Source organism: Rhinolophus ferrumequinum, chromosome 17 (genome assembly GCF_004115265.2).
Source record: "Rhinolophus ferrumequinum isolate MPI-CBG mRhiFer1 chromosome 17, mRhiFer1_v1.p, whole genome shotgun sequence".
Classification (NCBI taxonomy): domain Eukaryota; kingdom Metazoa; phylum Chordata; class Mammalia; order Chiroptera; family Rhinolophidae; genus Rhinolophus; species Rhinolophus ferrumequinum.
In genome coordinates, this window is record NC_046300.1 from 53,264,796 (window position 1) to 53,292,337 (window position 27,542).

The window sequence follows — 27,542 nt, forward strand, 5'->3', positions numbered from 1 at the left end:
TCTCTAACCAGATTCTCAGTGTTGGAAGAACAACCCCCATCTAAGTGCTGGGGTTGCTTTCTACAACATTCCCACCAAATGGTTATCTAATCTACACTTGATTACCATCAACAACTGTGTACCTACTACTTTCAAAGACCACATTTCATCTTCAAATAGCTTTGATGGTTAAAAAAGTTATTCCTCAAGTTGAGGAAAATGTTTTCTTTTCATCTCCATCTGCTTGTCCTAACTTTACCTCTTGGCACTTCCAAGAAACAATTCTAATCTCTCTTCTAGACATAGCATAAGGGACTGTCTGTCCAGAACTCCTTCCTCCCCCTTCTCGGAACAGCCGCCTCTAACCATATAGATTTCTGGGAGTTGCCGTGTTCCTACATGAGCTCACAGCTTCAGTTGATTGGTCCAGATGTGGACATCTGACCTAATCTGGGCCAATCACTGTGCTTCCCTAGAACTTCTGAAACTGGATCTGAAAATAAGAGACAGTCCAATCAAGGTGGAAGTCAAAAGAAGTGAAACTCAGATGCCAGTGGTTACCGTATTTCCTGTCACATTGAGGAAGCGAGTCTGAAGAGAGAACGAGGAAACGTAAAGTCTAGATTCTGGGAATGCAACAGTGTTGGTACCACTGAATGAACTAGGATACTGGGGAGAGGAAACCAGTTTGGGGTGACATAGGAGTTTGGTTTAGCACATAAGGAACATGAAGTCTTGGTAGTTTATCCAAATGAAGGTATGCTGGAAATACTTAAGGCTACATTACTAGGTCCTAGCCTTAGCTCCTCAATATGTTGACACATCTGCATACCCATTCCCACCATCCTAGTCTATGCTTCTACAATTTCTCCCTTCTTCTTCCCCCAGCAAATCTGGACTCCCTCTAATCCAATCCAGAGTGAGCTTTTCAAAATTTGCTCTTAGGGCAAAATCCAAAATCATTACGACGGCTTAAAGCTTTGCATGGCCTGGTATTCACTATTCCTACACAATAATTTTGTGCCTTTTCCTTACTGTCACCACCACAATACCCCCAGCTTCAAAGCGAGAGCCACAGTCACATCCTTAGACCCTTTCCTCATAGTGGCCTAGTGCTACAGATTAAATGTTTGTATCCTCCCCAAATTCGTATGTTGAAACCTAACCCCCACTGTGATGGTGTTTGGAGGTGGGATCTTTGGGAGGTGCTTAGGTCATGGGGGTCAAGCCTTCATATATGGGATTTGTGCCCTTATGAAAGAGACTTCCAAGAGCTCCTTCCACCATGCGAGGTTATAGTATGAATATGGCCATCTATGAACCAGGAAGAAAAGCTGTGACCAGACTCTAAGCTCCATAAGGCAGACAATCATGTCTTCTTCACCTCAGGCTTGACACATATTAGATGCTCAATAAATGATGGCTGAATGAATGAATACCTATAGGAAAGCCAGGGCTACAAAAGAAAGACCTATAGGTGAGCGTGAAAAGACTGGGAAATGGATGAGTTCTCTGAGAAAGACCTGGTCAGGACAGGAGGTCAGGAGAAACACTGTAAGAAGAGTGGGAGGAATAGCGGGAGCTGGAAAAGACAGCTAGCTGAGAATGATATGAGAATTATTCTTCCCACACATTTCTTCTCCCTGCTTAAAAGTGTTTCCAAGGATGTTTGCATTATGGTGACATCTGGAATAGAATCACATCTCTTCCACGGCAAAAGGTGGGAAACATATTGCATAAAAAAGCGCTGTATTTTTACCTCACCTCAATACATGTATATGTGAAGACATGTAACAAACACTCATAACAAAAGGGAAACCATACTCTTTTTTCTTCTGGCCTCTACAAAATAACCTCTTCTGCCCATGTCTTTGTCAGAAAATCCATAAAAAGAGAGGACCCAGCTCCCTCCAAGTGCTCAATGCTCCAAGAAATCACAAAAATGATGAACTGCTCTTACTCTATTAAATATATTTTGTATGTTCTCTGCAGAACTGAACATCTTTCCTGTTTGGCAGTATTTTCCCTCAAGTTAAGAATATACTAATGACGTAACACCTTGGGACCATTTTACAGATACTGACTCATTAAATATGGCAGATAATTCAACTCTGGAGGCACAAACCCAGACATCAGCCATCAAATTCAACTACAACATGAGAACAGAAATATCCCGTCTACTCGAGACAATATGGAAAAAGGCCGATTCCTTCCTTTCCTTCTCTATAGTGTTATCAGCATAGCTGCTTTATAATTTCATACTGAATAGGTATTTATTGAGCCTCTGCAGTGTCACAGCACTTTATAATGGGTACTGAGGAGTAAGACATGATTCTGCTCTTGAGGAATTCAGTCTCATGGAGACAGATTGTTAGACCAACACTTATAAGAAAGTGAAGGAAATGTTGTTAGATAAAGATAAGCCCAGGGAACCTCTTAGAGTTAGAAGGGTTCAGATAAGGCTTTCTGAACTTTCTAGCAAAAGTGATGAAAGGGTTGTTCCTGAAGGATAAGAATGAGGCAGCACCAGAGAGAAAAAACGGAAGGATATTCAGAAGAAAGAGCAAGCACTACAGCAGAAAGGTGGGCAGGGCTTGGGGGTACCCCTAGCGTAATGAAATCATGGGCACTGGCATACATATGTGTTGGATGGTGAGACTGTGGTCAATTGCTGAAGAAGGCAGGGGTCTTAGATGGCAAGTGAAGGCATTCCTATTTTATTCCGAAGGCCAAGGGGAATCTATTGCTATTGAAGGATTATAAATCAGAAGAATATTGGATTTGCATTTCAGAAAGATCACAGTGGCAGCTGTGTGGAGAATGGAGTGGTAGGGAAGAGAGAAGGGCTAGGATGATCAGTTAGGAGTTTGTTTTGTGTAAGCTAGGCAAGAAATAATGTGTTATTTTGGAAATTTGATACATATATGTATGAAAATACATATGAAGAACACAGAATTCTCCCCTTGACAAAATTCACTTCCCATTGTATCAAAATATCTTGTTTTTATCGTCCCGTGAGAGTGAAGGTCTCTAGTTTGCCTCAAGGACATTACACTCTGATAAGAAATATTTTGGATTCTTTCTGTGTATCTCATGTACTATTTAAGTCAAATTCAAGTAGTTATTGAGGGTACTCATGTACCCAGTATTAGATATATAAGGATACGAGACATGGTCCTAGAGAAGTAGGCAAAGATATGAACAAGCAGGTCAGAAGAAAAGACATAAATGCCTCTCCACTCTCACTACGGAAAGAGGTTTGATCATGTTTATAATTACAGAAATGCAAATTAAAATAAGATACTATTGATACACAGCAGCTTGGTAAAAGTTCTAGTTTCATGAAACTCAGTGTGAGCTGGTAGGAATGTAAATTGGTGAAGCATTTGGTAGTATCTATCAAAATTATCTTTCGACCAAGTAATTTCACTGTTAGAAGTTTATTGTAAACATACACTTGCCCAGGTCACAAAGATATGGGCGTGAGGATGTTTATTACAGCACTGTTTATGATAACGAAGAGCTGGAAACCACCTAAATGTCCAGCAGCAGATAACTGGCTGAATAAATTACAGTACATCCAAATAATGAAATAATATCCAGCAATTAATGAAGAATGTGTCGATCTATAAGTGCAAATGCACAAAGATGTCCAAAATTCAATAAAAATCTAAAAAGCAAGTTGTAGAACAGTATAGCGTTTCATCCCAGTTACGTTGCAAACATATGTAAATAAAACATATTTTCTTGAATATGAACAGAAAGTTTCTGCAGGATGCCCCAGAAAACTATAAACCCTCATCACACCTGGGAGTAGAAATGTGGGGTAAGGGATAGGAAGAGTAAGACCTATTTTTCACGTCCAATTTTCCACTCTTGTTGAATTCTTTTTTTTTTTTTTAACTACTTTCTTCTTCAAAGGCAGATCCTCTCTCTTTAGGACCTTCCAGTTTGATAGCATCTATAAGAAAGAAAATTCCTCTGAAACACAGCTTCAAAATATCTTTTAAAAAAGAGTTTTAGGTGAAAAGCATTGACAGGAAAGAGCAGTCCCAATGGAGACTTTCAACCAATGGAGAAGGAGAGAGGAAAAAAGGGAGCCTTCGTCCTGCCGATGTGTACCTTCTGAGCTGATCCTAGCAGCCTTTCCCATTGGAATTATCAACTTCAGTGATGAAAGCAGAATGGTTGGGTCTATAAACAAATGTTGGTAATGTTCCTGGAAATTGTCAAATTTTCATTTGCATAAACAACAGCTGCTTTATCTAATGCTACAGATAATGCCTTAAAAAATAGATGGTGGCTTATTATTTGTTTTTAACACATCATTCATGAGCCCGATTATTAAAGCAAAATGGTTCCTGGGCTGAAATCTGCAAGGCCAGTCTGACAATTCAGTGATATAACTTGACAAAGAATGATTACAATGGGAAAGTTGGAAGATGCTCTGTTACAGAGCGGGGCCAGGCTAAAAGCTCAAGGGGAACACAGAGACTTTCCATTCTAGGAGATGTATTCATGAGAATATGTGAAAAGAAGTTTAATGGTGTGTTTTAATCTGCTTTTCAAAAGAATTTTTTTCTTTTTCTTTTTTAGTTGCTGGAAGATAAAAGGTCTCAGCATCATGGAAAACTAAGCAGTGACTCACTTATCCTTTACCTTTCACTGGAGGGGAATCATTTTGGGGTGAAAACTCTCAAGGAAGTCAGTTTATCTCCTCAAAACAGAAAAAACTAATCAAGCATTGTCAGATTAATTAGAGACACTTGAAAAAAATGCTATCGAGGCCTACAGCTGTAATCAATTTAATCAACATGCAGAGAGCCAGCTGGTTTTCTTGATTAACAAAGCTGAATGTTAAACAGAGAAGTGTGACATTGTAGTGCTATTAGCTAAAGCTACAAATTGAACATTTTCCCTAAATATTCAATGTCGGGTCAGGATAAAGTGAAAACGCTCTCGTGATGAGGACCATGGGCATGAACATTTCAATTCTTCCCTTTGATATTTCCATGTCAGAAGTATAAGTTCATCTCAGTACCAGAAATGGGTAGTAGCTTCAGAATGCCTCAATGAAGACACACACACAAAAACCAACCACCTGGAAAGATCACAGCATAATAATATTAAGAGAAAAAAGTGATGTGAGATTTCTCTCAGTTTAATGTCCTCCAAGTTGGTTATGGAATTTATCAGGAATAGACATCCCAGACATAAAGAGATGAAATTTTTCTTATTACATTTTTAAGATGTGAATGTGAAATGCATCTATACAGTGTCTGGTGAGTAAATCGGAAAATTCGATTTTGCTTATTTTATTCGCATGAAGTCAATTTAAATGTCAAGATGTCTAATGCAAGATTGGTTTATTCATGGTTTGTTTCTTGCTCTTAAAAATCAGTTACAACCATAAAGTGATGATCATATTTTGTGTAGTTGATCTTTACAATACAATCTGGAGTTTTATCTGTTAAAACAGCAATTCTCAAATCTTTTGCGGGGTAAAAATTGTCTTTTTTTTTTCCTGCTTGGAATTTAGTAAGGGCACAAATAAATACTTGCTAACCAGTGTGGTGCAATTAGATTATTACATTTGTTGCATGTAATGTTACCAGAATAGTTTTAATATGGAAATATGTAAATAATTTACCCATAAACTAAATAGAGTTCAGGGTTATCTTAATACCATTCCCATTCCGATATGTTTTCTTGAAATGAAGGGGAAAGGAAAGAGTATATATGGCATATTGGAGTCATTCAATAAATACTTATGAAGTGAACCACTGAAAAGTTAAAGCTTACCCACTAGTAAAATATTGTGGTAGCTATGATTTTGATTGGCCACTTTTCCTTTCCCTCTTCTGAGAAACTAGTTCTTTCCTATGGGCAACTCACTTCACATGGTTTGAGGGCTAAGCCTTCCTTCACTCCCAATATGGGAGCAGGCATGAGACCCCAGCTAGGCCAGAGTCCACTCTTAGACTTTTGCTGGGTATAAAGGAGGGTCCCAATTCATGTCCACAAAGTCGGCACATGTAAGTGACATCTATCGAGTATATTTCCCCAATAGAAAAAGGCTGAGAAAAATTGTATGAAGCTGTGACAGTTTTCAAGAGGTCCTTTAAAACCTCTACATTTTAATGGGAGACTTAAATATTATTGTTTTACCCAGGAAAAAAAAATGAACACAGAATGAGGATTTACATTTCAAATAAATACAGCATCACAGAAGATGCAGAGGAAACAACTGTCCCCCCAAATAACAGGTTTCATCTTCACATCTTTGAGGAACATTCAAGAAATATCTGAATGCCTGCTCTATGCCATTGTATACTTCTGTTCTCGGTATTGACAATAGAATGGTGACAGTAGATGGAGCTTACAATCCAGAGCTGGAGACAGACAATAAGTAAATAAGTAAATAAATAAATAAATAAATAAATAAATAAATAAATGTACAAAGTGAAGGGGTTCAGAATATGACACCCCAAAATATGCCACCTTGACATAAGGATTATTTTGAGCTGAAGCCTATGAAAAAAAAAAGGAGACACAAGACAATCTCTCAGCTCTCCCCTCTCTACCAGGAAGGGTGGGATGATTCTTAATCATTGGAGACAACTCAAGACTCTATCAGAGATGGCACCAGGGGAATCTACAGAGCAAACCTACAAACTAGCCTTTATTTTCCATTCATTTCCCCCTTATAATTATCCTCCCACAATTTGCCTCCTCAAGAAGCTCAAAATCCCTTTCCTCTGTCTTCTCACTTGGCTACAAAATTTACTGTTCTTTTGTTAAGATGCCGTATAAACCCAAGTTCTAACTACTCTCTTGAGTTACTCGTCACCGAGTACCTCTGTGTTTATGCGCATTACAGGTGTTCATAAGTTTCTGTTTGTTTTCATCTTGTTGATCAATTTGTCTCTTGTCCATCTAATTTGCAGAAAAACCTAGAAGGGTAGAAAGAAAAAGATTTTCTTCCCCTATGACAGAATATTATTTCAGATAGCAAAAAGTGCTATAGAAATTTAAAAATAAAAGATTTAATGAGCATTTCATAACAGCTCTAGCACAGAGTAAAGGTGATAGGTTCTCACGGAAACTCCAATCTATTGCATATGGACTGATTCTAAATGCACAGGGAAAATGGGGATCACTGAATGGCTGATGGAGGCCATTTCTGAGAGATAGATGTTTCCAATATAATGGGCCTCTCAGACGAACAAATGAAATACACGTTACAACCATGTTTACCAGGGAAATCCTAATGCTGAGAGTTCACAGACATTTCTGAGCTCCTAGATGTGTATACAAAGAATACTGGGAGGCAATGGGGAATCAAAGAGAAAAAGTCCATGACTTTAGATAGACCACCTCAACTTCTAGGATCGATGCCATAACACCCAGCAAGGCCTGGTTGGTCACAAAACAAACACGACATATCCCTACGCTACATATCTGGGTGCATAAGTGGCTATGGTGGGATTGCTGCATCAGCAAAGATTATCACCATCACAATAGAAAACACCTCGATAATTCAATGTGGAGCTGGACATTAGATATTGGGGTACCAACACACCATATAATTCAAGTGGCGCAGTTTTTGATTTGAGCTTAAATTTCTTTTTAGCCTTGAAACCTTTGAGTTAAACTCTGTGCCTCTGTTTCTTCACCTGGAATCCAGGAATAACAGAATTTACCACACTGGGTTGTAGAGGGATTAAATAAAGTAATATAACAAATGGAAACTTTCACCATTCAGTGACTGCTACAGAGATGGAATCAATAAGTGATTGATGTAATAGTAGAAATAATGTTAGTAGTTATTATTATTTGAAATTACAGAAAAAGATGCACTCTGAAGAAACTTTACCTACCACCTTTTACAGAGTTATAAGACAACTATGTGTTAAATGCTTTGTAGCTAAATCCTTAGCAAATCAAGAACAGAAAACTTCGCAGCCTTTTTTAACTTTAACTAGAGAATAATTGCCTTAAAATTAGAATACAAAATAAAACCACCTCAACCTTTCTGTGGAATGATGGGACTTAATGGTGCAGAAAGAGTAGGTGGGCTTTTAGATTAATGTTCTAATTTAGCTCTTTGGGCTTTTGTAAAGAATAACTACAGGGTATCATTTTCATCATTTAGTGTGTCAGATTATCAGATGCCATATTTATGTACTGATTTCCATTTTCTTTTCAAAGTTTGGTTATTGCTTTATGTTCAGTAGTCAAATAAAACAATGATATGCTAAAAAGAAGGCTCTAGGAGGTGAATGACAATTTAATTTCCCCCCAGTGTTGGCTGGTTGCACAAGAAAATAAAGAACCGGAGAAAGTTGACAGGATCTTTAGTTGACTAGATTTATTTTCTAGCAGTTGCAGGGTGTGTTAATTGTAACATTTAGGTTAATGAAAAATATTATGATAGAATGCTGATGTGGGTGATATACGGACTTTTGAACAGATATGATGGTAAAATGCTATTTTTAAGACACTGGGGGGAAATAATCAGAATTCTTTTGTTGCATGGACCATTCTAATGAGTGAATCGGGCTTGCCCGGGAGGGCAATAATTCTTTCACATTGCGACGCTACATCATTGTCGTAATTATTCATGGTGTTACTGCAGCTGCTATCCAACCTAAATATGGACCTCGTTCTACATATAAAAGCTTACATGCTACACTGTAAGAAAGGCAGAAAGATACAGAGACATTGAAATACCAAAGCTAAGAATTATGCTAATGGTTCTTATAGAAAAATTATTTTATTAAAGTGTAACATACATGTAGAAAAATGCACAAATAATAAATGCATAGCTCAATGAATGATCCCAAAGTGACCATAACTACCACATGGGCCAAAAATAGAAGCTTCGCTAGATATTCCTTGTAATCATTACACTCCCTGCTCCCCAAAAGTAGCTTGGATGGTGACGTTTTTAAAAATGAAATTTATTGGAAGTAACAGCGGTTAATAACATTATATAAATTTCAGGTATAGAATTTTAGATGGTGACTTCTAACACTACCAATTAGTTGGCGTGCTTTTGAACTTTGTATGACTAGAATACAATATGTATTCCTCAGTTGTCTAGCTTCCTTCCCTGAATATTACATTTGTAAAATTCATCCATGTTTTTGAGTATAAATAGTATTCCATTGTGCGAATCACAATTTACTTATGCCTTGTACTGTTGAAGTAGACTGGGCTGTTTCCAATTTGGGGCTCTCATGGATGTGTTTATGTTGGGAAGAAAAACTTTTTCCTTTTCTATTTGAGTCCAGTGGTTGGGGGAACTACAAATTAACTCACAATAGCCAGATTAACAGGAGAAAAGACAGAGTTTATTTACACATGACCATGGGAGTTGCTAGGTAATAAGTAATTCACTGAATAGCCAGAGATAAAAGTTTATATGCCAACTTAACAAAGGGGGTGGGTTTAGGTTTTCAGAGAGAAAGTATGGAAGGTTCTATTGCTTATTTGATGCTAAGGGAATGGGCAGTCTGTCTTCATGGTGGCTGAAGGGAAGCTGTATTTTCGGGAAACCCTGCTTTAGTCAGGTAAGGGAAATTCAGATAAGATTTCTGTCTGCATCTTTTGTAGCTCAAATATTTTCACTGTAAAGTCATCTTTATATTAATTCTGGGGGTCTGAGAGAGTCCCCACAATTTATATGTTTTTGGGTGCACATATATATACACATTCCACTGGCCATATATCTAGGAAAGTAACTACTGGATGAAAGGATATGGTATGTTCAGCTTATGTACATGGTGCCAAAACAGTTTTCCAAAGTACTTGTTTTAATTTATACTCTCACCAGAAGTGTGAGAGAGTTCTAATTCCTCCATAGCCTCAACAAACTTACTGATATTTTATATTTTAGCCATTGTAATGGGGTGTAGTAGAAGCATAGTACATTTCTTCCACTCCATGGCATGCCTTTTTACTTTCTTAGTAGTGTCCTTTAATAAAGTCCTAATTTTAATATAGTCTAATTGATCAATATTTTCCTTTATGAAATGAGACCTGTTTAAGAACTCTTTTCCTACCTTAAGGCCATGAAGCTATTCTTCGAAGTTGCCTTCTAGAAATTGGGTCGCTCCACATGGTAGTCAGAAGCCACAAGTAGCTGCTGAGCCCTTGAAATGGAGCTAGTCTGAATGGAGATTGGCTAAGAATATAAAACACACACCGGATTTCAAGGACTTAATATGAAAAAAAGAATGTAAAGTATCTCATTAATACAATATTTTATACTGATTATGAAGAGACCAACAAACAACCACAATGGCATAAAGATTACTTTAAACTGAAAACATTGAGACAAATAGCAGATGCAGAAAGAAATCTTACCTGAATCTCCCTTATCTGACTTAAAACAGTTTTTCAAGAGTCAGCTGCTACTGACCCCCCACTCTGGGAAAGTCTCCAGGCAGAGAGGCAACTGACTGTTAGCTAAGGGACAATCCAACAAACTGTGTAAACAAGCCTTATCAGAACCTTCAATCCTTTCCCCCTGAAGCCCCATCCTGCCACCCCCCTTATCAAGCTGAGGTATGAACCCTTACTCCTGGCTGTTCAGAGGGTCATTCCTTACAGAATGCTTCCCTATGTATGTGTAATAACCTTTTTCTCCTGTTAATGTGTTGTCAGTTAATTTACAACCACCCACACCCATCATTCAAACCTAAGTCGGAAGAGAAAATGTTTTCCTCCTCAAAATTACATGTTGAAAGGATAATACTTTGGATATACTGGGTTAAATAAAATATATTATTAAAAATAATTTTACCTGTTTTAAAAATTTTAAGTGTGATTACTAGAAAATTTTACATTACATAGGTGGCCCACATTCTATTTCAATTGGACAGTAGCTGGAGATGATGCTTTCTTCCTCGAGATGTGATTCCTTTGCTCTAGCAGGCAATTAGGGTGGGGTCAGAGGACCATCAGTTATTAGGATGACTCAAAATAAATGTGTCTGGAATCCTCCAGAGACCTGGTCTATTTCTGGTTAATGCTTTTCCTCCACATGTAGCACTCGAGCTTACTATGGCCCCATCTCTTCATAGGCCCTGAACGCCAATATTTGTCCTACAAATACATAAAGCTGTTGAAGGATATGTTTAGCCTCCTCTCAGCTGCTGCTTTCTGAAGTGAAATTTTTCGTGAGAAAAGTGGCACAATGTTCAGGCTGCCTCTCCTGGCTTCCCTTCCCTTCTGGAGCAAGGCTCTAAAATTCTCACTGCCTTGGAAGGTCTCCAATGGCTTCAATCAGACGATTCTCATATTTTGTCTGGCTTTTCTGGTTGTTTTCAGAGGGAAGTTCAGTGTGAAACAACGAAGTCTGCCATTGCCAGAGGCAAACTTATAGCAATTAATTAAAAAATATGTGTGCCTGTCATTTAATATGGTAGGATTTTAATTATGGTTGATGTGGAGAACTGACTCAGGATTGTGGAGAATGAGCAGTCCTAATCTCACCTTAGTCAAGGAAGGTTTTAGAGACGAGGGGGATGATTTTTAGAGTAGGAGACATTAGCAAAGTGATATTTTCAGGGTTAGGGAGTGTCATGTAAGGCTAGGAATACAGTCCACTTGGTAACCTAGCTGACTGAATAAATAATGTAAATGCTAGTTCAAATAGATTATAAATCACATGCTTATTCCAATTGGCAGTATTGCTTGGAGTATCTTATTGATTTTAAGTTTACAGTCGGGCTCAAAGGGCAAGAAGATTGTGATCCACTAGCAATGTCTGCAGTGGACAAAAGATGGGGCATAGCTGCACATGAGTGTGAATCATAGCATCCCAGAAACCATAAGCTACGATTGACTTATCATGAATCAAAAGTATGATAGAATTGGACTGCTTGAAAATTAAAAAAAATTAATCATGTAAGGGTTCTAAACATGCTATCCCAAAATAATGTTGCTTTGACATATTGATTATTTTTAGCTGAAGACACTTCAGAAACAGCAGATGCAGGAAGGGCTCTGACCTTCCCTTTTCTACCTAAAAGCAGGACATAAAATTTCCCATGAAGAAAATTCCTGGTACAGGGTACAACCAAATCAGCCCCGAGACAGCACCAAGAGGAATCTGCAGAACAAACCTTACTAGAACAACTCTTATCCTCCATTCGTTTCCCCCATATGTTTATCCTCCCACAGTGTGCCACCACTAAAAGCCTAAAACCCTTTTCCTTTGTCTTGTCACTTCTTTACAAATTTATTGTTCTGTGTTAAGATGCTATATAAGCTCCAAGTTCTAACCAGTCCTTTGAGTTACTCATCACTGAGTTTCTCCCATGTATATGCACACTGCACACATAAATAAAATTCGTATGCTTTTCTCTTGTTTATCTGCCTCTTGTCAGTTTAATTTTCAGGTCCCAGCTGCAGAAGCTAGGAGGTTGGGCTAATTGGCTCCACTCAAATCAAGTGGACTTAGAAAGGCAATACCACAGTGTGCTTGGAATTGGGGGAGCTTAGGATATTTGGCAAATCGTGCTAGTAACCACTGCAGACAATAAATATGTAAGGAAGCCAGAAAACATATAAACAACTTTTGCTGCAAACATTTTGGGACTTCTACCAAGAAGAATAGACTACTTGTATACATTAGCTTGTTTACTTACCCCAAGGTGAGAATATTAATATATTAGAAGAGGGAATTTTCATTTTTGGTCAAAATGGTGGAGTAAGTAATAGATATATTCACCTCCTCTCATGATCACATCAAAATTACAACTAAACTACAGAACAACCATCATTGAGAATCACCTGAAGTCTAGCTGAACCAAAGCCCTACAACTATGGACATACAGATCAAGCTACCTAGAGATTGGTAGGAGGGCAGAGACACAAAATGGACTAGTCCCAAACCCGCATGTGACCATTAAAATTTGGGTGGGATATCACAGCTGCAGAGGTCCCTGCTGAGGAGCGAGGGTTCCCAGTCCCACACCAGGCTCCCCAGCCTAGGATTCCAGTGCTGGGAAGAGAAGTCCCTGTAACTTCTGACTGTGAAAACCAGTGGAGATTGTGGCTGACTGAAACGAGGGTGGCTGCATTCCCAGGTTCTCTTAAAGGGATCACACATGGACTTACTTATTGATGGACTCATTTGTTCTGAGCTCCAGCACTGGGGCATCAGCTTGAAAGGTGCCAGGGACATACTGGGAGGAACTGAATTGTCTGGCTTGAGGATGAGGGCTAGAGGGGCAGCTTTCTCCCAGGTGGAGGAGCTGGCATAAGCCATTGTTGCTTCGTTGAGCCCTCCCTCTTCCTTGCGTGCAAACACAGGCAGACGCTATATCTGAGTTTCCATCAAACTGGCTAACACCTTTTGTCTGCTCTACCCACTTCTAGTGGCTCTTCCGTATAAATGACCTGCCTTGGCTCCTGCTGCAAACTTCCTAAAATCTCTAAAAGGTTCACTGAACCCAAACAAGCAGCATCTAGCTTCAGTGTGTCTTGTACTTCTGGCTGACCAGCCCTAAACCCAGCACTAGCCACAGCTGGTCCTGGTTTGTGGCTTGGCCTCTCTAGGCACCTCCAAGCACAGCACGAGAGGCGGCCATCTCTTGCTTACTTTGTGGCTCATGCCAGATGGTCCTGGGCAGGGCACCAACTGTGGCTGAATTTGGCCTGCAGCGAATCCCTTCCCAGGAGGCTCCAGGGCTGGCAGGACCAGTGGCCAGCTTCAGATTGGGCTGGAGCATCCCCTGGCCCCCTCCAAGGATGACACACCCAAAGGGAAGACTGGGCAGGCAGCAGAGCCCCGCTACAGCAAACCCTTCTCTGTAGGGTTAGCCCCTGTACAATAGCTTCTCCGCTGTGTCACAGCCAATCCTACACAACCAATCAACCTGAGGGTCAATCCCTCCCACTGATGTACAAAGAGCAATCAGGTCTCAACCACAATAGCAGGGCGCACAAAACCCAAACAAGAAACACACCTGGAGCACCCGGCTCTGGTGATCAGGGAGACTACACCATTGGGCCCCTCAGGACACCTACTACATAAGGCCACTCTACTAAGACTGGGAGGCATAGCAGCCCTACATAGAAACAAACACAGGGAGGCAGCCAAAACGGGGAGACAAAGAAACATGTCCCAAATAAAAAACAGAAAAAGCTCTAGAAAAAGAACTAAACAAAATGGAGACAAGCAATCTACCAGACACAGAGTTCCAAACACTGGTTATAACGATGCTCAATTATCTCAGGGAGAACTTCAACAAAGAGATAGGAAACATAAAAATGGAGATAGAAAACAGGAAAAATAATCAGTCAGAAATGAAAAATTCAATAACCGAAATAAAGAATACATTAGAGGAAATCAACAGTAGATTAGATGAAGCAGAGGACTGAATCAACGATTTAGGAGATAAGGTAGCAGAAAACACCCCCAAAGTAAAAAGAATCCCCTCCCCCACAAAAAATGAGGAGTTTAAGCGGCCCTTGGGACAACATCAACCATACCACCTTTCACATCATTGGGGTACCAGAAGGAGAAGAGAACAATAGAAAACCTATTTGAAGAAATAATGACTAAAAACTTCCCTAACCCAGTGAAGGAAATAGATATACAAGCCCAGGTACTGCAGAGTCCTAAACAAGATGAACCCAAAGAGGCCCACACCAAGACACATCATAATTAAAATGCCAAAGGTTAAAATCAAAGAGAGAATCTTAAAAGCAACAAGAGAAAAACAATTAGTTACCTACAAGGGAGCTCCCATAAGACTGTCAGCTGATTTCTCAATAGAAACTTTGCAGGCTAGAAGGGATTGGCAGGAAATATTTAAAGCAATGAAAATCAAGGACTTATAATCAAGATTACTCTACCAGCAAAGTTATCATTTAGAATCAAAGGATAAAGAACTTCCCAGAGAAGGAAAAGCTAAAGGAGTTCATTGCCACCAAACCAGTATTACAAGAAATGTTAGAGGGACTTCTTTAAGATGGAAAATAAAGATAAAAATTATGAATAAAATGGCAATAGCTACATACCTATCAACACGTACTTTAAGTGTAAATGGATTAAATGCTCCAATCAAAAGACATGAGAAGTCTGAATGGATAAGAAAACAAAACCCTTACACATGCCTAAAAGAGACTCACTTCAGGTTGAAAGACACACACAGACTGAAAGTAAAGGCACAGGAAAAAGATATTTCATGAAAATGGAAACAAAATAAAAAAGCAGTGGTAGCAATAGTTACACAAGACAAAATGGATTTTAAAACAAAGGCTATAATAAGAGACAAAGAAGAACTCAGCGATCCTACTTCCTGGTATTTATCCAAAGAAACCCAAAATGCTACGTTGAGGGGATGTGAGCATCCACATGTTCATTGCAGCATTGTTTACAATGGCCAAGATGTGGAGGCAGCCTAGGTGTCTATCGATGGATGAATGGATAAAGAGGAGCTGGTACATATATACAATGGAGTACAATGGAATATTGCTTGGCCATGGAAGGGAATGGGTTCTCATCATGTACGGGGGCATGGATGGACCTAAAGGGTATTGTGTTGAATGAAGTATGTCAGACATCGAAAGACAGATGCAATGTGATTTCCCTTGTATGTACAATCTAAAGAACAAAATAAACAAACAAACAAAACAGAAACAAAGTCATAGATACAGAGAACATTTTGATGGTCACCAGACAGGAGGGGGGTTGGGAATGGGTGAAAAAGGGGAAGGGATTAAGAAGGACAAATTGGTAGCTACACAGTAGTCATGGGGATGTAGGGTACAGAATAAGGAACATAGTCAATAATAATTGTAATAACTATGTATAGTGTCAGATGGCTAGTAGATTTATTGGGGTGATAGGTGGGAGAAGGGGTGGGGGACTGGGTGAAAAAGGTGAAGGCATTAATAAGTACAAATTGGTAGTTACAAAGTAGTCATGGGGATGTAAAGTAAAGCATAGGGAATATAGTCAGTGATATGGTAATAACAATGTATAGTGACTGGTGGATACTAGACTAGTCAGGGGGATCACTTCTGAAATTATATAAATGTCTAACCACTATGCTGTACATTTGAAATTAATATAAAATAATATTGAATTTGAACTGTAATTAAAAAATTAAAAAAGGGGGGGAAGGAGAATGGGAATAAGGGGTTCAAATTTCCAGATATAAAAGAAATAAGTCATGGGTACAGCCTAGGGAATATAGTCAGTAATATTGCGATAGCGTGGTACGGTGTCAGATGGTTGCTGGACTTATGGTGATCACTTCTTTAGGTATATAAATGTTGAATAATTATTATGTACACCTGAAACTAATATAATATTGCTTGTTAGCTATATTTTAATAAAAATCTTAAAAATATATTAGGAGAAATGTACAAAACATGCTAAATTCTGTTAAAAGTCTTCACTGTGTATGTAAAACACAATTTGAATGATAATTATGTCTGGGATTCAAGCCCTGAGCATGACATATTATATACATACTTGCACTTGGGTTACATATAAGTGTTTAGATAGAAAATGTAATATTTTACTCCTTTACAAGTTTCATTGTACCTAATTATGTAAAACCATCATTGGTGAGCTAAGAGAAGATAATATGAAACCACTCAAGCCATATATCAGGTTTTGAACATTAAGTTATAGAAAAAAAACCATTTAAATACATTATAGAAATTTGATTCTGGAAATTCTTGGCAATGCCAGTCCATCATTGTCAAATTAACTAAAAGTGTGCTATTCAAATCCCAATTTTATTTATATAAAAATGTAAACCTCTTTAAAAGTTTTGCTTTCTGATAATATTTATAATAATATAAAATCCAACAAGTAATTCACCTGATTTCTTGCTATGACCCAGAGTACTCAATTCAAATTTGAACTACTTTTATCCACTATCTATGGGAAAATATAGTTATTTTATTCATAAGTACTCCACGATCTCAACTACAAAACTAAAAAACTGCAATGCAAATACGAAGACAAATTAGTAATATCCATGAAGTGTTTCACTGGAAATGGTTGTGAGAAGATAACAATTTCTTGTTCTAAGTGATTTAAACGCCCAGAAAAAAAAATAAACGTGGTGTTTGTGTGCTTAAAACATAATTAAAATTTGTATTCAAATGCTAGTTTAAGAAAAAACTGATTTTAAAAGCCAATGATATTTCCTGTAAGGTCATTGCTATGATATTTTAAATGGTACTTTTTTTTCTATTTTGAAAGCTACATAATTTAATAGAGAATGGTCCAAAATGTTTTTAAGGTCAAACTGGAAATATGTTGATGATTTAAAAATGCAAGCAAAGTGCTTTATTATATTATACCACCAGAGTGTTATTGTAGTTTAAAAATATCATTAAATCAGCACAAACCCACACTTATCATTTCCTGCACATTTTTCACACTGAGCTGCCTTCTGACTATGAGTAATCTGTTAATCTGCTCTTCGCCTCACAATTCGTCAAAGTGACAGATTCATTCCTTCTCTAATACATAATATCTTCATTTACTATATGCCTTGCTGCATCTTTCTTTTTTGCTAGCATTGAAATTTAGAACATCACAAGTAAATTTAGAGAATGTCACAAGGGTAGTTGTTCTTGTTTGTTTCCCATTTTTTCCATTATTCCAGCAGGAGAAACTAAAGCTTTTCTGGACTCTTAACATGAGTTAATAGTATTTCCAAAATGAAGGCAATTTCAGGTTTCACTTAACGTGTCCTTAAAGAGGTCAGAAGAGGGAAAATAATAAAATACAAAGTAACTGCACCCTTCCTTCCCTATGTCAAAACACTGATCATAACAGAATTTTCTTCCAATGCTACTGGGCAGTGAATAGATCGTCACCTTCCACTTCCAACCTCTAGGTGGAAAGAAAAAGATACCATTAAAAAAAAAAGAAAACGAAAAGAAAAAGATATTCATCCAGTAGTTTAGGAATGAATTTCCTAAAAAGACAGAGCATAAACACCACTACTTGATTGAAAGCCCCAGTGATTTTATTTAAGCTAAAAACTTCATTTTTATCACGATGTTGACTGATCTCAGTTTTTAGTTCTTTGCAATTTTGATAATACAAATGGTTTTGCTGTTTAAAAATGGTTTGCTGTTAATTCAGCAGAAGATATTTTACTCTTCCCACCTTTCTTGCTTTGATTCTGTTGCTTATTAGCCTTTAATTTCTGTATATAGAGAATGATGATCGCTTCTCGGCCTTTTGGCTAAAATCAAGTGTGGAGAATGAAGAACGGAAAAATATGAGAATATGTCAACTTCTAGCGATATTTCTCCCATCTTAAATAAAGCACACCATCTACAAATCATCATTTGGCTGCACTTGTTACTGATCCATGTGTTCACATCATAAAACAAAGGTCATGACTGTTAACCTCAAGGTCAAAAGCAAAGAAGTTGTTTACAGCAAAATATGAGAAGCTGCCTTCTAACCAGTCTCGTTTCAGCACACATGGATATATTTTTTCCATGCATACACCCAGCACCAAACGGCATTTTCTTACCCTGAGCACCAAATTGCATCTGATTTGTCTTAATCAATAGCATGGAGCTAAAGGCTTTTTTAGGAAAATCAATGGACAAGAAAGAGTCAATAGAACAATAACGTTAATGTTAATTCAATCAAATCAGTTATAAGTTGTTTGCCTTTTCTCTTTTAAGTCATTTTAAAGGGGCTGGACCTTTGATATGCATGGTATTTATTATACTGAGTGGGTTTTTATGTGGTAATGAACAGCAAAATATGAAGCTGTAAACTCTGGTAAACATAACATTGCTTGAGTGAAAAATTATGTGTTTTAACTTTAATCAATTTCAAAATGTAATGTTTTCCATTTACAAGAGAAATGAAAGAATTACCGGGAAGTAAAACCAACTGCCAACAAAAGCAGAGCCGGTGAGGGGGCACAGGTTGGAAAGGCTGTGAGTTTTCCGTGCCAGGCTTGGTACCAGCCCCTCGGCACCTTTCCTAAAACATTCACACACTGCTTTGATGACATGCAATGAGGACTGGCCCGTGCTGGGAGTCTGAAAGCTCACTAAAGGCATGTTAAAGCCATGCCCTGCACATAGTAGGTGCTTCAAAAATACTCACAGAACGGTTGCTGAGGGTATGAACTGCAACACACTTTCAATCCTTTGCTGCTGTTGTGGTTCCTTGTTTAAACAACAAGGGAAGTTATTCTGTGCGAGGTTACAAAATGAAGGATGAGGCAGTGCTTCTACGGACGAGACTGGCTGTGGCCATGTAACCATAATTACGGCCTTCCGTTTCTTAGGTTCATGTCATTATCCTGGACCTCAGCCTGCATTCCCGCCCCGCCCCCCCCACCCCCCCAGATAGAATAGAGGTGAATGTTATAAACTGGAATTAGTACTTCGACTTTTTAAAGGCGCTCATTACTCTAGAAGGGGAAGCTGAATCTTTTAATTAAAAGCAGAAACTGTAAAATGTTAGAATGGTAAATAATTGCTTCAGTAATTACCTTCTTTACCCTGGACTCTGCGCCAAAGGTAATCTGAGTTCATCATCTGGATGGATAACAGTGACTGGGGAGGACTGGGTAATTGCGGGAGCCACACATTCTGCTAGTTAAAAATGCTAAGATTCTTCAGGGATCCATCATTTCAGATACAGGAGCTTTGGGGAGGTGGAGGAAGAAGATGCAATCTGTTGTTTTGAAACTCATGGAAATAGGTTGCATAAGTGTTTGTAATTCTGGAAAACATGACAATAGCTAAAATATTGATGAGTATTTCTCCAGCCCTAATGGCTTAATACTCTCTCATGGAGCACAAATAGAAAAGTAGGGGACTAAGGTTGAAGTGCTCAGTCCCAGAGAGACCTGGTCAGAAAGCAGGTAAACATCTCAACTGAGGAACCGGAGAGTGGGGTCAGCTGATGCTCAAGCAGAGAGGGCCACAGTGAACAAGTGGAGAGAGCAAAGAAAAATAAACCAGTGGTCAGGTGGGCAGGATGGCACCCAGTCCTCTGCTAGTTAGGGCTTGGGACAGGGTGATTGGAGCAGGTATGCAATCTAACAGGCTCTGGTAGAAAAAATGATCAGAATCAGGACTAAGCGTGGGCTGGGCAGGCCAAGTGCCAAGAGCAGAGGAGGCGAGACAAGTGATGGGGGCAGGGACAGTCAGCTACCCAACTCTGTTGGTGAATTGTTGGGCTCTTTGAAACCCAATGGGAATGGTGCTCCCCCAAGTTGTACAGGGCATGGTCCTAAGTTCAGAATGGTCAGAGGTGAGAAGCAGGATGATTCTTGAGGGATTTGGTTTGCTATCAGGGGTACCTTTAGCTCAGGTTTTCTCTGGGGAGGTGCTAGAGAACCTAGAGAAGCCATTCTGAGCCTGACCTTTGCTGTAGACTGTGGAGGAAAGGGGCCCAGCTGAGTCTCTTCAGACCAGGTGTTTTTAAATTCTATTGTAAAGGTAGGTCAGTGGACTGCACACCTCTCTGGGAACAGGAGGGGCACGGAGTCACTTGAATTTAAGAGGGCACCAGCAACAGAGGCTCAGGTTCTCTCTCTCTCTCTCTCTCTCTCTCTCTCTCTCTCTCTCTATATATATATATATATATATATATATATATATATATATATATATATATATATATACCAGTTAATCAGGAAATTCACTGTTGTACTTTGGTCTGAAGGAGGAATATTTGTTAAAAATTCAGGTTACTTCTTTTAAAATGATCCAAAAAACTTAATCGTCTGAAGAGGAACATGACATGCAATTTCTGTATTTAATTTCATTTATTTATACATTTTTCTCTTTTGTGTTGGTCGGACAAAAACGTAACCCATAGAGAAGCCCATTAGGCTGAGTCCTGACAATTGGAGCGAAAAGAAAAATGAAGCCACTGTGATCAGTCCAGACTAGTGCTTGTAGGTTACGATGACAGGCCAGCTTGCCTCAGTCAGGCCAGCTGAGCCAGCATGAACTAGGGTCAGTGGTCATTAATCATTTGTCAACGTCTTCAGGGCTTTATCAGATAATTATAGTTGTAAGTATGTTTATATCAGAAAAACATGTGGCAAAGCTGCAAAAGATTCAAGCCCTAACACAATCTGCACTGACATTTAAAAAAAATACAGATAAGCGATAAATCACAAGGTAAACAGTTTAGAAAACCATGCCTTTCATTACTGGGCATTCTAGAATTATTTTCTGTACTGTTTATTTCCCTAAATATTTAGAACCTTATATATACAACCTTTCCTCTTCCCCCTCATTTTCCAATGAGTTGTAAAAATAGCAAGTAAATCATTTGAAAAGAAAGACTGGTTACATACTCCATCCATACTAGAACAGACAGCTAGAATGTAATCACAGCTTATTTTACAAAACCCATTCTTGAGCAAAAATACCTTGAGCTGCTCCGAAGAATCTACGTAAACACATCTATAGATGTGCCTAAGGGACAGCTCTAAACTCCACAAACCAATAGATGGCATTGAAAAATAAATGACTGAAGGCTGCAAACAGCATCCATTTTGCTCTGTTTGGCAGCATGTAAGTTTTCATGGTAGGAAACACTTCTCAACATGAATGGACTGTGAAATTGTTTCCTCTTACCCAACACTCCTCTAAATTGTATTAGATTATATTAGCCATTTCTGCACCCTGTCATAGAGGCTGTCAGCGCCCCAAGAGGCAATGTGCGTGGACACTGGAGGTAAGGGCCCCAGCATGAGATGCTGCCTAAGAGTCAGTCAGAAGATTAAGAAAAAATAATGGGAAATGCCGCACCCATGCCTAACACTGCAAAGGGAAATGGCTTTGTTGTAAATCTAGACATGCAAGGGAATATGACGAAGTAAAGCATGTGTATTTCAATTCCCAGGCTGTAAACATCTCAGGAAGTGATTACCATGGTGTCTCACCTCTATCCAACGTCAAGCATTGCCTTGTGAGTGTAAGCGGATTCTTGCACTCTGAGGAAAACACTGTATAAATAGATGCAGTGTTTTAGTGATTTTCATCTTAGAGTGGACTCTTCAAAACCCAAATCTGCCTGCCTTATAGACTGCATACTATCTGCAACTTCAATCATAAATGCAAAAAACTAGGGCATGTTGCAGAAACAAAAAATTTTCCAGAATAAAATGTAAATGAAGGAACTTTGGAGATATTAGTTGTGGTTACATTAGCACAGCTAATTGAAAGTTAATTCTAGATATGTATGTGTGTAGGTATAAGTTAAACAATATAAAAATCTTAGGTTCTTAGGTCTCTGGATATTGTAGATATTTCACAGAAACTCATGGGGCCATTTCACCTCTCCAAGGGCACCATCGAGCTCTCCTCTCAGTGGACCTGCATGTGCCCATATCACCACACCATCATGTTTGCATTACTATGATCACTCTAATCACAATACTTAATTCGTGAAATCAAGAGCCTACCTGCTTCTCATTTACTGTTCAGAGCCTCTGTACGCTGAACATTAATACAGGATTCAGGTTAGATGCTTGTTTATCCATGAGGGTAGACTTACAGACTTATCTTTTCAGTCCTTACATATATTTTTTCATATTCATCATCAGTATCTTTCAACTTTAAAATTTAATTTTAAAGTTTTTTATTTTAGAGTCTGAAACATGGGATACTATTTGTAGAAAATATAATAAATAAAAATCTTAAGAAGAATCATAGCTTTCAATTTTAAGTTAAATTATGTATATTACATGATTCAATTTATCACATTTTTATATGATGGTCTATGCTGACCTCATAATTTTGTCATTTTCTCTATTTATGGCCCAATAATGCCTTTCTGCCAATTCTCCAAGCTGCAGAATTTATGAGCCAAGAGCCAAGCCATGTAATCTGCAGGTGTCCTGAACAGCTATATAACAGTGATCTGGAAAACTGGTGGATAACCTGCTGGCAAATAGGATTAATGGCATTTTGTTTTTTGCTTTAGAATTTGGCCTTTTATTTTATTATGTAAAAGGTAAATTAATTTTTCCTAAATGAATGGACATTTAATTGGTTAAATAAAATATTCTAGTTAGTTAGTGAATTTTCTTATATTCTATCTTGGATAATTAAATTTTAAAGGAGATATTTAAAGTCACATACTACCACTTCTAAATATTAATTAATTAATTCATGAATTCATCCAATATTATAAGTATCTTTTCTATATAGGGCAGTGTTTCCTTCAATGGTGGAACTGGTTTCCATCTGTAAAGTCTATAATGAGTCTCATCAAAGTCACAGAATCTAAAACTGGGAATGACTTCAGAGAGCATGTAACTCAAATCCTTTCCTTTATACATGAGGGTGTTCATATGATTAAGTCTGGGCAGGTGGAGAGGTTTCTCTGAGATCATTTACCAGGTTAGTAGCAGAATTAGGAGGAGAATTAGGCTCCCCTTCTCCTTTTATTCAAACAAAAGTTTCCACTTTTTGACACGTCTTACTATAACTTTCATTTGTTCAGACTTCAAATTCTGACTTTGTTATAATTTCAACCAAAGTTGGATTTCCAGTTACGTTGAAAGTTGACTCATATATAGATAAAAAGATTTTGTTAGTCACATCTAGATGAGTTGCATGATTGCATGAGACATATTCACATATCGAGAGAGAACTAATTTTAAGAATGTTGACATACCTTTTTCTATATACTGAAATTACAATCTCAAATTTGAACCTATTATGGTATTTACTTATGATAGTGACAATTCCCCCTAATAGATAACATGAAAGAATGACCAGATCAAGTGTATAGACCAGGAATACTTAGATTACTAATAAAGAACATGTACTCTCTACATCATGAATATTATGGGCCCCATTAAAAGTCCTGTAAACCATGTAGGTGGTGTCCTGGCAGCCATGTTAGTTTTACATGGATTTGATTTGCTGTTCATTGCTGATTGGACCAGAAGTGGATACTTGGCCCAAGCTAGGCCAATCACATTCTCTTTCCTGGAAAGTAGGAACTGGGATTCAGACACAGCCTGTTAGCCTCGGCATGTATTTTGAACTGTAATATGTTAACTTAAGAGCTGTCAGACAGCCATATGTGACTGGGAAGCAGAAAAAGCTGGTGCTCAGAGAGAAGAATGGATCAGACAGGAGGGAGCAAGCAAAGATGGAGTGAGGATTATTTCCAGTTCCTAGTTTCAGGCTCCTCCTGAGGACTGGCTGCCCCTGGGTTCCAGGATATAGCCCTATATTCTTATTTAACAAATCTTTGCTTGTCTCTCTCTCTCTCTCTCTCTCTCTCTCTCTCTCTCTCTCTCATAAATTGTTTTTGGTATGTGCAACCAATGAATCTTAATTCAGACACTGTGTAACAGATATCACACTCTCTCTGGATCCTGAGTTATGATGCTGTTGTTGGCGTTTTGGTCCATTCCGTGGGACAAGTCATAGTGCAGGTGAAAGAGCTTGATAATGAGATGCATTACAATAAGTAAGACCCTGTGCATGGAGCTCAAGATAAACCGATTTTTAATAAATTCCTAGCACATAATAAATAGTAATAAAGTAATACTGATTTATACTGATCAACTAGCTTATTTTGTGATGTATTAGAAAGCCATGATACTAGGTAGATACTGCATTGATTTCGAAACTGAAATTCAGATTTCCTTGTCCCTAAGGAGCCCAAGATAATGAGGTTTTTCTATATTGACAAATCACTCATATGTCAATGACATTTATGAAATAATGAAATAATTTTTAGATTATGAACTTTTGAAATTATAAAAAGGAGAATGGCCATTTAAACTTGTATAAGCTATCTTAAAAATCTTAAAGACACCAAGTTATATTAAAAAGATTTATGCCTCAAATATACTAAACATCAAATGCCGATTAAAATGAAATAACTATGCAAATAGAATAATAATAAATGAATTAATATCTCAAGAGAGCTTGTTATGCGCCAGGAACTGTGCTAAGAATTTTTCATGCATTAGTTCATTTGCTCGTTCCCAAATACTATGAGGAAATAATTATGCCTGAATTAAACTGAGTTAAACGAGTTACTCCAAGTCCCACATCTGGTAGAAGGTAGAGGTGCTCTTTACACCTAGGTAGACTGTTAACCACTACACCATTGCCTGAATAAGAAAAGTAGACTAAAGTCAGCCTTCAAAAAAGAAAAAGAAAAAACTTTGGCAAGCTCTTTAGAAGTTCTGGAAAACAATTCCATGAAACTAAGAGACATGCACAATCTTCTAACTAATCTTTAAAAAAATAATTTAGATTATTAATAATTCTTACCGGGGGTTAGAAGGAGAAGGTGGATTCATTTCTTTCTGATAGTGACGACCCTGGTTGACAGGCTGTAAAAGACAAAACATTTGTGAGGTACTGATCAGCATAATGCTCTTTACATATACTTACACATGCACTCTCCTCACTGTAATTTTTTTCCTGAGAAACAATCTGCAAGAAAGGGCTGGTTTATTTTATAGGAGAGTTGAAGGCTGTTGGGGAGATGCAGCATATAACAAAGTGGTGTATATGAGAAAACACTTGTTGTTTTAATGGCTAGTCATTGGACTTGGTAGCATCCATGGTGTAATCAAAGTTCATGTGTGGAATCTTCCTCCTTGTGGAATTTTTATGCTGTTAACATTGGTTGATATTTCCAGATACAGCAAAACAAAACAGGATATATCACGGAACTAATGTTGCATAGCTAGTTGCGTAATCAGCAATTACCCGGAGACCAGGAGATACAGAATATATATTTAAGTTTGCAAGGATAACTTCTGTGTTCATTAATAGAATTACTCACACATGTAAATCTTAGGTCAAGGTGGTCATTTCCCCCAAGTGTACACTAAAACCTCAAGCGTTAATCAATAAACTGAAAAAAGTGATGGAAATACCTAACAAAAATGTGAAATCTTAATTTTTCTCTCCATAAGAAACATTTAAGTTACTATTTCAAAGCATAGCTAAACAACTACATCCCATGTCAGCCTTGACTTGCTTCCATTGGAACTTGATGTTTTATGGTCGTTCTACAAAAGGAGAAAATTCCATTATATCTGACACAAATTCTCTTTTGGAACATCAGCTCAAAGTATTTTTCCTATGTGGTTAACAACCATGTAATTGTAATATGAAACCATCTTTAACGTTCTCATTTTATTGCAAGTTGGAATTTGGTATACGTTTTTGAATTGCTTTTAAAGGGCTTCAGTTGGTTCCTTACCTAATGGGTCTGGCATTAAGGTTTTCTCACCCATCATGTGACCCCACAGTGCTGACCTCGACCTTGAAAAACAGTGTAGCCCTTGGTGCCTGTGCATACAGAGCACATATTCCTTATTTTAATGGGTCCTAAAATATTAATGGCATGGGTGATGGGAATTCTTTAGAGTAAACTGTCTTCCTCTATAAATAATCTCTTGGAAGTATTCCTTTAATTTAAATCAAACACCCTGTCTGATAATCACAGTCACTTAGCCTGACGATCCATGATGCACCATGAATATAAATGTACCCAGATACTTTGGTAATTGAACCGATATCAATGCATCACCATTTCAGTAATAAGGAACAACAGCTGGGAGAATGGTGGAAGGAAAAACATGTCAGAAGACATATTTGATCTCACTAGAGAAATAAGACTTGCAACAATTTGCAAGTGAAATTTAGTTTTATGATTTAGGCTGTATTATTTCACAGCAAAAAAGGATTAGCAAGCTAAGTGTCTAACAGGTTCTGTAGACCAACTCACACTGAGGCAGAAATACTTCCGATAATACATTCATTGGGATTTGTCCAGTATTTCAACTGTACTCAGGGCCTTCGGTGAGTGGACCGAAAAAAAAAAAAAAGCCTATTTACTTTCAGAGGCATCGCAGTCCTGATATTCGGCCAAATTTCAATTTTCTTAAATTTATACCATTAATTCTATTTACACCTGTCCTCAACCCCCTTATTCCAAATTGTCTTACTGCAACCTCTGGAGAAATGGTTACAGAATCCTATCTGGTTTGTGACTCAGCTATCAGTTAGACTACATAGACTGACCCTTTCCATGTTTGCTCATGTTTCTATAAAACAGACTCAAGGATACAAGGAGTAAAAAGGAACACAATTAATAAAAGATTCACATTTATAATGATTTTTACGCGTTAGGAAAAAAAACAATCAGTGGAAACTTTTTGTAGTAAGGATTGTAGACATGAATAGATAGAAAGGTAAATAAAAATATTCAGGTAAAATAATTGTAGGCAATGTAACTTAGTCTGAATACCTGATTCCTTAACTTAATTTGTACTATTGAAAACTAATGACCAAGTTGTTACTCCACAATATTTTATTCAATAACTAACTTAAATTTAATAATAGCATCTCATGGCAGAGCATTCTGACTTACACATATAACTGCTACAAACTAACTTATAAACCCCAGCCTCTAATGACTCAGCTGGGGAAGGCTGCAAGTCTTGCTTTGGAGTCGGTGCCATACAAAATTGGCTGGTTCCACTTCCCTTTCTCTGTACATGTCTCCTAATGTCATAATCAGACTC

At 37.9% G+C, this 27,542-nt stretch overlaps 1 protein-coding gene across 5 annotated transcripts in view; it reads right to left on the reverse strand.

The window, feature by feature from the left end:
* Positions 1–27,542, reverse strand: part of CFAP20DC (CFAP20 domain containing) — a 235,842-nt gene that overhangs the window by 18,289 nt on the left and 190,011 nt on the right. For all 5 annotated transcript variants that reach the window (XM_033132750.1, XM_033132748.1, XM_033132746.1 and 2 more), the window contains one exon: positions 25,273–25,334. In XM_033132750.1, the coding sequence (XP_032988641.1) occupies positions 25,273–25,334 (62 nt within the window). The remainder of the gene's footprint in view (positions 1–25,272; positions 25,335–27,542) is intronic.